We start from the raw sequence: 11,065 nt of genomic DNA, 5'->3' as shown, positions 1-11,065 counted from the left end.
TGGATGGATTTACTAACCCTCGAGGCAAAATTGATAAAAAACTAAATAACATACAGTATACTTACATATGATAACATCGCTGTGATATAAAATGATCATCTGCCCTGCCAATTAGCCGAGAAAGAAGTAGGGTAAAGTAATAAAAACAAAATGTCGAAATGTGTTTGCAAGACAAATAAAAAAAAAATAATAATTTAATTAAAAAATACAGCTAAGAGCAGGGCAGAGCAATTATTTTGACTCGGGGGCCACATTTAGAGAAAAAAATGTGTCTGGGGGCCGGTATATCTATTTTTAGGAACACTAATACAAAACCTCACAATAATGTCTGATTGAATGCTAAAAACGTTATGACAGACCGCTTTAAAAAACATAATGGAAATTTACTTTTTTCTATGAACGATAAAACACTGAATATTGACAAAACAATGTCACACCCCCTTTCGATCGACATATTTTACAATCAAGTGAACCGCAACAAAAATGCAACAAACAGTGAAAAATGAAATTGAACAGTTCAAAATAAACCCACCTACAATCTGATATATCTGATACATCACTAAGCTTTAGAACTGTGTTGTGAAAATATCCTTCCGCGTCTGTGAAAACGCTTCCCGCCCACACTGCTTGGTGCCTCATCTGAGCTGCTGTGACATAGATTACCATAGTAACTAATTAGATGACCATAGTAACTAATTTGATTACCATAGTAACTAATTAGATTACCATAGTAACTGGTATATCATCCATAAACACAGATTCCAACCATTGAAATACTTTGTATAGTTCAAGACTTGCGGTCATTAGAAAACATCACTGCACATCATAATGGCAATTGGCAGCTACACTTTCCATCTTAAAGATCTAAAAAAAATTATTTGGGAATGTCCGGCGGGCCAGATTGAAAAGATTAACGGGCCGCATGTGGCCCCCGGGCCTTAATTTGCCCAGGTCTGGGTAAGAGTTTTAAGCAGTCATTCAAAAATCCTGAATATTTTCATTTCAACTAGTAACATAACGTCGTTAAATGGTATCATGAATATGGTTATGCATAGTTATACCAGAAATTATATAAATCGGTTATGTATCATGTCGGTTTTTTTTTTTTTTTTTAATTGAGCAACAAACATACATTTATAATTCACACAAAAGTCAAGGCACTTTCAACATCAAGGAAAGAAAACAAAAACAAATACAGATAGAGTTATAATACTAAAGAATATGAAAAGAAAAGAAAGACAAAAAGGGCAACTTAAATCACATTAAATGTTTTTAACAAGGATATCAATTTAAGGGCTTTTGTACTCTTAATAATTCTCCAATATTTGATTGATAATTGTAACCCATTAAGCCAATTAGAAAACGTAGGCCTTACTTTCATAAATCGAGTATTTATTGTATTAAAATGATATACTATTCTTTCTTTTTTTGAGAAACTTACATTTATTTCCTGGCATTTATTTTTTTATTTTTATATTATTATTATTTTTTCAAAACCTTTATTTTATAACATTCAACATTCACATACAATCAAAAAAAAATTAAAATAAAAACAAGTACAGAAACAGTACAAAACAGCACCAGGGGGTTTGTAAACTCAATAAAGCAACTAAAGAAGAATGCAATATATATATATATATATATATATATATATATATATATATATATATATATATATATATATATATTAAAATTATATTCGCATTCGATCAATTTTTATGCCGAGACATCACTTCCGTGTTTGTTTTAGACGTCATCAACATGCGCCGCTGTTGTGCTTCCAGCGCCATGCGTGTAAAAACCAAGCGACGTAAACGTGGTCATTGAAAGTACACTAAAACTACTTTTTTTCAATTGGATTAAGAAGACAACTTTAGAGGGGATAAATCTTCGGTTTGGATTGAGCGTGGACTCGGGGTGAGTAAACTAAATACCGTGTACACGAGCTTATTGAGCCCAGCCCTATAATGGTAACGTATTTATCTGTGCGTGATTTGTTTTTACAGTTTTGGAAAGTATGTTTAATGAAGACGAGGACTGGAATGATGCTGCAGACCTTCTGAGTGAAAGGTCTCTGCAAAAGACGCCAAATAACAGCGACAGCATCAATATAAATGTATGTTTGCATATTTTTTGTGTCAGGGGTATCCAAAATAAAACATAATGTAGCCAAAGTAAGACTAGTGTAGTTATTCAAAACCAGACACTTATAACTGTTACAATAGTTTGTTCTTCCAGAATATTAATAAAATGGTCTGCTTTTTTATACCTATATACTCACTCATTATCAGAGGTGGGTAGAGTAGCCAGAAATTGTACTCAAGTAAGTACTGTTACTATAGAGATGTATTACTCAAGTAAAAGTAAGGAGTAGTCACCCAAATATTTACTTGAGTAAAAGTTAAAAAGTATGTTGTGAAAAAACTACTCAAGTATTGAGTAACTGATGAGTAACCTGTTCGTTTAATGACGGCAACAAATAATGCACAAAAACATAAAAATAGCAATGAGCAAATTCAGAGCCAGGAATATCTCTTAAGCAACTAAAACAATAATATATATTAAATAACAATACATTAACATAAAACAAATGAAGGCAAATTGAGCCACAATAACTTAACAGCACCATAGGCTCAGTAGGCAGAGATTACAAAGGAAAATAACAAGTTAGCCTTTACGCAAACCATAAACTGATAGGTGTGGGCTGCATCTGGGAACACACTGTGCACTTCTGATTGGTGTTTGTATGCATGCGTGTGTGTGTGTCTTTGTCTGTCTCTACGAGGCTGCAGTGCGTTAATAAATGTCCCCGCACGATGTACATTTGACAGTGATTCATAGCAGGGAAGCTAACATCAGCCAACGGTGACAGCCAAAATATCTACTAACATTACTTACTGCGATGTGCTTCCTCAAATTTGACGTTGAGTTCATGTAAGCTTAAGCTTGTTGCCGCTAAAACTTTATGTGCAGTTAATCACGTGACCGCCTGGCTCTGTTTGATTGGTGAAACGGAGGCATGCACTAGATCCTATTTTGAAGGTCTGTCTGACTAACCAAAACAAAGCGCACATTAACAGATCGATAAAAATCAGTAGCGAGTAGCGAGCTGAATGTAGATGAATGGAGCGTTTCTTCTCTATAAATATACTCAAGTAAAAGTATGTTGCATTAAAACTACTCTTAGAAGTACAATTTATCCCAAAAGTTACTCAAGTAGATGTAACGGAGTAAATGTAGCGCGTTACTACCCACCTCTGCTCATTATACCTTACATTCACACACTGATGGCGTAATATTGTTAATTGTTTGCATCTTTTGCAGTCCAAAAGCGTTGGAAAGAAGAGTCTATTGCGGACCCTGCAAACGCTGGGATCAGTACCTGACTGGAAGGACGATGACGTCTGCCATCTGCCTGACAGCGACAGCGAGGACGAAGCCACCAGGCCTCACACGAAGAGGAAGAAGAAAAGAAGGAAAAGGACAAAACAAGGCACAACTACGGACGAGCAGAGCGACAACATGGATGTCAAGGAGAAGAAAATTGTACTGGTAACCAAAATTAAAAAAACTGGTGAGTTTTCGCACTTTGTGATTGCCAGCAAATGCATTATTTTGTTTGTATTGACATAAAATTTTCACTAAAGGGGTCCCAAAGGCTAAAAACACACCTGCAGGCAAGACAAAGAGCAAAGAGACTCCAAAATTGGAAAAGCAAGCGGGCGACTTGCAGAAACTAAACAGGCAGCAGTGGAAAAACAAGATGAAGAATAAGAGGAAATGCAAAAACAAATACGAGCCTAATAATCGTGAAGAGGAAGTAGAGGCGGCAAGTAAACCGTTGCAAACAACACGTTTATGTGTCAGCAAAGACAAACAATTTCACCAAGCGGAACTGCCGGATGAGCAAAAGTCAAAGAAGCCACAAAAAAGGAAAAACACTGAGAAGGAAACAGAGACGATACAAAAAAAAAGAGCCAACAAGAAGGGCGTCATTGCCAAATGTGATGAAGTTGTCATGAATGGATATAAAAAGGAAGCGGATAAAATCGAGGTAAAACTGCAAAAACCCCAAATGAGCAAAGCAGAGATGCTGAAACGTGAGCAACTTCGGAAGATTCTCCAGCGCCACGAAACGGAGAAAAAAGAAGAAGAAGAAGCAGCAGCAGCGGGGGTGGCGGCGTCAGAAAAGGTGACGGTGGCGGGTGAGAAGGAGGAGAACCCAGACCGCTCCGCCTCCCTCCGCTCTCGCATGGAGCAGCGCTTGGAGTCGGCTCGCTTCCGCTACATCAACGAGGTCCTGTACAGCAGCACCAGCGGCGCGGCCGTGCGGATGTTCCAGCAGGATCCCGACGCCTTCTGGGTCTACCACCGGGGCTACACGGCGCAGGTGCAGAGGTGGCCCACCAACCCCGTGGACGCTATCATCGCGTACATTCGCCAAAAGTGAGACGCACCTTTTGATTCCTCGATTATTTTTTTCCCAGAGAGACTGTCAAATATTCGTTGTTTACGTTCATTCATAATCAGTAGTGCATGAGAAAGTGGACTACCACCACATGGTCATTCATTAACAAGTATATTGCACAATAGAACAATGTTGTAATTAGGGATGATGTTTAGTTTGAGCCCATTATCGAATCCTCTTATCGAACCGATTCCTTATCGATTCTCTTATCGAATCCAGATAGGTTGTTGTATATGGAAAAAAACACATTTGGTTTAACAAAAGCTCATTTTTATTTTATAAGAAAAAATAAAATAAAATAAATAAATAAATATTGACTGTTACCCCCCTAAAAAAAATACAATAAAATATTGACTGTTGTTACCCAAAGTATTTTAAGTGGGATTTTTCAGAAAAACAAATATATACAGTAACACAAAAACAACCTGTCTCTGTGATCACTATAGGTGTATAAATAATAATATAGTGTTAAATAAAATCAGTCAATTGGGCACAAAACTGAAAATAATACAGCTCTCCAAAAAGTGCACTTCGGCTGCTACTGGAACATACTAACTACACACACTATGACACTAAGAACACCACAGTCATCAATCAACAATTCATCTTCCAAAAAGTTATTTCGATGGTGGAAATACACGACTGGCAGCCATTTTAAGTCCTCAAAACATCCATTGAAACAGTGCACAAAAATCGTTTTTCAATATACATCTTAGTATCAAATTTAACCACTTTCCACCTTAATATTGAGTTACATAAACAAGTTACCGTAAACAGTTTACTTACAGACTTATCTTTTCCAAGGCTTGTAAGAGCTAACACAACTTGTCTACTTCTCAATTGTCTCATGAACTGAACTGACGTCACCAACCCGGAAGTGCCCAAACTAATGACGCGAAGTATTTTCATATCGCCACAAGGTGTCAGTAAGAGTCTACAATCAAATGGGCATAACATTGCCATCCCACAGGGAATTTCCTGTGGGACGGGATTCGTTCCCGGGGATTCGAATAAAGAACCAACTCTTTTTCTTTACTATAGTGGCCTCGATAATGGGAACCGGTTCTTAAAAAGGGATTTGAGTCCATGGAATCGGTTCTTTTCTTATCGAACAACCGGGAGAACCGGTTTTGAACATCATCCCTAGTTGTAATAACGCTGAAGAGTAAAATGCTTAGTCAGCACGAATGTACACAACATTTTAACGTGCATGCAGAGTTAACTAAAGCCTGTGATGCTTCAGTTACTAAACATAACATTAGAAGGTTGCCTACAGCCACAGCTTAGGTTTTTTCACTTTATCTATTGGATCATTTTGTTGCAGATCGTCCTCACTGGTGGTGGCTGACTTTGGCTGCGGCGACTGTAAGATAGGACGCAGCGTCAAGAACAAAGTGCACAGCTTCGACCTGGCGGCGACCTGCAATATGGTCACTGTGTGCGACATGGCCAACGTGAGTGTGTGTTTGTGTGCGTACGCTAACCTGTGCGCAACACGCCACAACGTCCACCCGTCTCGCCCCTGCAGGTGCCGCTGAAGGACAGCTCGGTGGACATCGCCGTCTTCTGCCTGTCGCTGATGGGAACCAATCTGGCAGATTTCGTAGTGGAGGCCAACCGTGTCTTGAAGAAAGGGTAAAGGTCAATAATGCTTTTGGTGTGTTTGTGTGTGTGTAAGTAACCGCTGCTTCTGGTAGGGGTGTGCTGAAAGTGGCCGAGGTGGCGAGCAGATTCGATGACGTCAGGAGCTTCCTCAGCGCAATGGCCAAGTTGGGATTCAAGATGGCGTCCAAGGTGAGAAAACCAAAGCATCTACTGTATGAAGAGTTTTTGCCACAAGTGATAATGTAAAGTGGAATAACCTTTTATTGACTGTACGAGTCACATTTTAACATTCTTAACTGCCATACGAGTGTCAAAATAATTAACTACTGTACAATACCACAAAATAAGGTAAAATTACACGCCTAAAATTATGCTTTTGGTTACACTTAATTTTTTTATTATTATTTCCTGGTTCTATGGTTATCATCACTCTTTGTAGACACTGGTACTCTACCTAATACCATACCATATCATACCATACCAACTTTATTCATAAAGCCCTGTAAAAACAACCACATTTGAAGAACAAAGGGCTGTACACCACAAAGAAATAGAGGCAAAGGACAGACTAAAAATAACATTTAAAACAGAAGTAAAATACACATTGAAAAAGCAAATACAAATTACCCTAAGAACAATTTGTTAGATAAAAAGCAGTTAAAAAGTTAAAAACAGTTTAAAGTCTCATGCTGGGTTAAAAGCCAGTGAATAAAAATGGGTTTTAAGAAGGCTCTTAAAAATAGCCAAAGAAGGGGCCTGTCTCACATGGAGAGGGAGATTGTTCCAGAGTTTGGGACCCGCAACAGAGAAGGCTCTGTCCCCTCTGAGCTTGCGCTTTGATTTGGTTACCTCCAGGATCAGCTGTTAAGCTGACCTGAAAGACCGGGTGGGGGCATAAAGGTGGAGCAGCTCAGAGAGGTACGGTGGGGCAAAACCACGTAAGATAAGATAATTTTAAACTTGACTCTAAAAGACACAGGCAGCCAGTGAAGGGAGGCTAAAACAGGAGTAATGTTCTGTCTTTTTCTTGTGTTAGTTAAAAGTCGGGCAGCTGCATTTTAGACCAGCTGCAGACGTGAGAGGGAGGATTGACTAATTCCAAAATACAAAGAGTTACAGTAATCCAGCCGAGATGTGATAAAGGCATGGATTACTGTCTCAAACTGTTGCCTATAAAGAAGGTTTTTAACCTTGGCCAGCTGACGTAAACAAAAGAAGCTGGCTTTCACCACTGTGCCAATCTGACGGTCCAATTTAAAATCACTGTCAATACGAAAGCCCAGGTTGGTGATCATGTGCTTTAATGAAGGCGTCCTGAGTAAGGGTGCTCAAAAAATGTATTCATATTAGGGCTGGACAATACATTTTGATTTTGTTTATGGCTCCTCACGATAATGAAAATATAATAATCGATTAATGGGCCACACAGCGTAAATAAGTAAGTTATATGATTTCCACGTTTACGTAACCGCGGACATAGTCACATAATCGGCCAATAAAATGGAATCCGCTGTTAAACGCAGAATATCAGGGAAATTGACATAAATGTAAGTGAAATGTTGTCATTGTGAGGAGAAGGGACGTTTGTTTGGGAAAATAATGTGTCCAGTAGCACTAAGTTTATCCCCCACACAGTCAGAGGCCCCGTCCTGAACTCAACGATGTCAAGACGGTCACTTGAAACCGCGACTTAAGTATGAAGCTAAAGCTAGCAAGAACGATCCATACATCCTCAACACATCTCATCTGCTTGTGTTGTTGTGAACGACATCATCGATGTATTGTACAAACAGAACAGCAGAAGCAAGTTAGGATGCGCTCTTTTTTTATTTTTTATTTTTTTAAACAAGTGACTCGCCTCTTTATTGGTCAAGTTGAGAACAGCAGCGCAGAATGTAATCTAATCTTGTGGTGCCCAAAGAGTGCCTCCTGTAGTCCTGAGAGTGTACTTTTAGTATACACAAGTGATACTGTATGCTATTTGAATAGAAGTTTAATTTCATGTGTGTGTTTTTTAGGATACAGCGAACACTCACTTCTACTCGTTTGAATTCGTCAAGACGGGCAACGCTTCAGAAAACTTGAAGAAAATAGGACTGCAGTTGAAGGCCTGCTTGTACAAGAAAAGATGAAACAGATTTTTACTAAAATTGACTTGTAATTACATATTTTATTTCTGTCAATGTTTGTTTATAATAAAAAGAAAAAAATGCAATATATTAGAATACAAACATTTAACATAGGTCATGTTTGTGATTGCATTGACTGTGACCTGATTTCTTCTTATTTCCCAAACTATTTTAATTAAATACATTTATTTTATAATAAGAACAAAATGGTTCTTCTGTTTAAATGCTGGTGCTTCTAGTAAGTGTAGAAAAAAAAGTTTTTTCAATGAGGTAGGTATGACTCGTGCTTTACCACAAGGGGGCGTAATAACACTGCTGCACCCTCGCAAGTGCCACCGCAAAGATCATCTAAGTTTTGGTACACTTAAGTTAAATGATTTGAATTGATTAGGGTGTGAAAAGATGACCATCTATTATAGATTTAAATGTTTTGCCAAAGTACATAACATTAAACACATTAAATGAATACATATTTCAAAATCGATATATGTCGTTATTATTGTACAGGCTAATAATATATATATATGTGTATATATATTGATGTAATCACAAATCAATACACTGGTTGACGCTATAAACTCATTTAGCACCGCAATAGTGAGTAATTATAGCTTGTGACGTCACAACTAGAGGCCCATAATGACCTGCTGTTGTCTGCAGAGTCCCCAAAATAACCCTAAGTGACCTCAAGGGAGTCATGGAGCTTTTCCTCTGTCGGGACTAACTTTTCCAAATTAGCTCCGGCAGGGCCCACATTTGGTCATGTACAACATTAGTGTGCTTTATAAACAAACAACAGATAAAGATAACAAAGGCGTTGCATTAATTGTGTTTACAAATCTCAGCTACGTCCTGTGGCTGCTTGTTGCTAGGCAGAATTCACGTAGCATCATCATGACTGAATTTAGGCCCCCAATGTGCACCTAATACACAGTGTAAAGATATATTGTGGAAAGTTCTAGAAGATAGAGAAAACCCCATAAAGCATGTCGCACAAATCCCACACCAGTACTTATATCAAAGTAATGTGTGACTTATTCTTGTTTCCAGCACACAAATGAACAAAATGTGTTTTTTCAGCTTGAATTTCAACCACAAGGAGTAGTTTCCTTTTTTTTTTTTAATTCTTATTCTTTGCAACATGACTGCTGATAAAGTGGACGTTTTGGGGGAGAATACTGTTGTGGTGACACGCTGCTTCCTGTTTGTGACTAACTGACTTCCTGTTGGTGACTTATTACTGCATTTTTGGCTTTTTGCTCAGATTGTCTCTCATGGCACACATTGTAAATTTAAAAAAAAATTACATTACGATTTAATTATACTTCTACATCATACATATTCAACTAAATTGTTCTGGGGGACACATTTCAAAAAGTGAAGGATTTTCCCTTCACTATTAGTCGTTTTTCATATGAGAACCAGTGTACTCTTTAGAGAACATTTGATTTTTGGTCAATTTATTTCTGGCGACTGAGCTGCCAGGTTTTTTTTTTTTTTTTTTTAACAGTAAAATCTATGGTCTCTTCTACAGTGAAATACTGTAAATTAAAAAAGGTAAACATTTTGTGTTTACGGTAAAATGCTGGTGAGTGAGTTGCCAGTTTATTTTTTTTACCGTAAAATCTACGTCAAGGTTTTTACAGTGCATGAGGTACCCCTTATTTTTACGGTAGAATTCTTATTTTTTTGTGATAGAGTGATTGGAGCACATACTTGTTGGTTACAAAAAACATTCATGAGGTTTGGTTCTTTTATGAATTTATTATGGGTCTACTGAAAATGTGACCAAATCTGCTGGGTCAAAAGTATACATACAGCAATGTTAATATTTGGTCACATGTCCCTTGGCAAGTTTCACTGCAATAAGGCACTTTTGGTAGCCATCCACAAGCTTCTGGTTGAATTTTCTTGACAACATTGATGCAGTTCAGCTAAATTTGTTGGTTTTCTGACATGGACTTGTTTCTTCAGCATAGTCCACACATTTAAGTCAGGACTTTGGGAAGGCCATTGTAAAACCTTAATTCTAGCCTGATTTAGCCATTCCTTTACCATTTTTGACGTGTGTTTGGGGTCATTGTCCTGTTGGAACACCCAACTGCGCCCAAGACCCAACCTCCGGGCTGATGATTTTAGGTTGTCTTGAAGAATTTGGAGGTAATCCATTTAAAGCACCAGTTCCATTGGCAGCAAAACAGGCCCAGAGCATAATACTACCACCACCATGCTTGACGGTTGGCATGGTGTTCCTGGGATTAAAGGCCTCACCTTTTCTCCTCCAAACATATTGCTGAGTATTGTGGCCAAACAGCTCAATTTTTGTTCTATCTGACCACAGAACTTTCCTCCAGAAGGTCTTATATTTATCCATGTGATGTCAGATGAAACAAAAATTGAGCTGTTTGGCCACAATACCCAGCAATATGTTTGGAGGAGAAGAGGTGAGGCCTTTAATCCCAGGAACACCATGCCCACCGTCAAGTATGGTGGTGGTAGTATTATGCTCTGGGCCTGTTTTGCTGCAAATGGAACTGGTACTTTACAGAGAGTATAGCGGACAATGAAAAAGGAGGATTACCTCTAAATTCTTCAGGACAACCTAAAATCATCAGCCCGGAGGTTGAGTCTTGGGCGCAGTTGGGTGTTCCAACAGAACAATGACCCCAAACACACGTCAAAAGTGGTAAAGGAATGGCTAAATCAGGCTAGAATGAAGGTTTTAGAATGGCCTTCCCAAAGTCCTGACTTAAACGTGTGGACAATGCTGAAGAAACAAGTCCATGTCAGAAAACCAACACATATAGCTGAACTGCACCAATTTTGTCAAGAGGAGTGGTCAAAAATGTAACCAGAAGCTTGC

At 38.3% G+C, this 11,065-nt stretch overlaps 1 protein-coding gene across 1 annotated transcript; it reads left to right on the top strand.

Annotated features, from left to right (window-relative positions):
- Nucleotides 1-1,733: 1,733 nt before the first annotated feature.
- On the top strand, nucleotides 1,734-8,610 carry rrp8 (ribosomal RNA processing 8). The gene is made up of 8 exons (XM_061972612.1): nucleotides 1,734-1,917; nucleotides 2,007-2,116; nucleotides 3,325-3,574; nucleotides 3,648-4,446; nucleotides 5,793-5,922; nucleotides 5,997-6,103; nucleotides 6,166-6,262; nucleotides 8,092-8,610. Exons 2-8 carry the CDS (start codon nucleotides 2,018-2,020, stop codon nucleotides 8,203-8,205), a joined length of 1,596 nt encoding a protein of 531 aa, XP_061828596.1. The 5' UTR covers nucleotides 1,734-1,917; nucleotides 2,007-2,017; the 3' UTR covers nucleotides 8,206-8,610.
- Nucleotides 8,611-11,065: the final 2,455 nt, after the last annotated feature.

The sequence above is a fragment of the Nerophis lumbriciformis genome, linkage group LG17, assembly GCF_033978685.3.
Source record: "Nerophis lumbriciformis linkage group LG17, RoL_Nlum_v2.1, whole genome shotgun sequence".
Lineage (NCBI taxonomy): Eukaryota > Metazoa > Chordata > Actinopteri > Syngnathiformes > Syngnathidae > Nerophis > Nerophis lumbriciformis.
The sequence above is the reverse complement of the archived record's forward strand: the minus strand, read 5'-3'. Positions and strand labels throughout refer to the sequence as shown.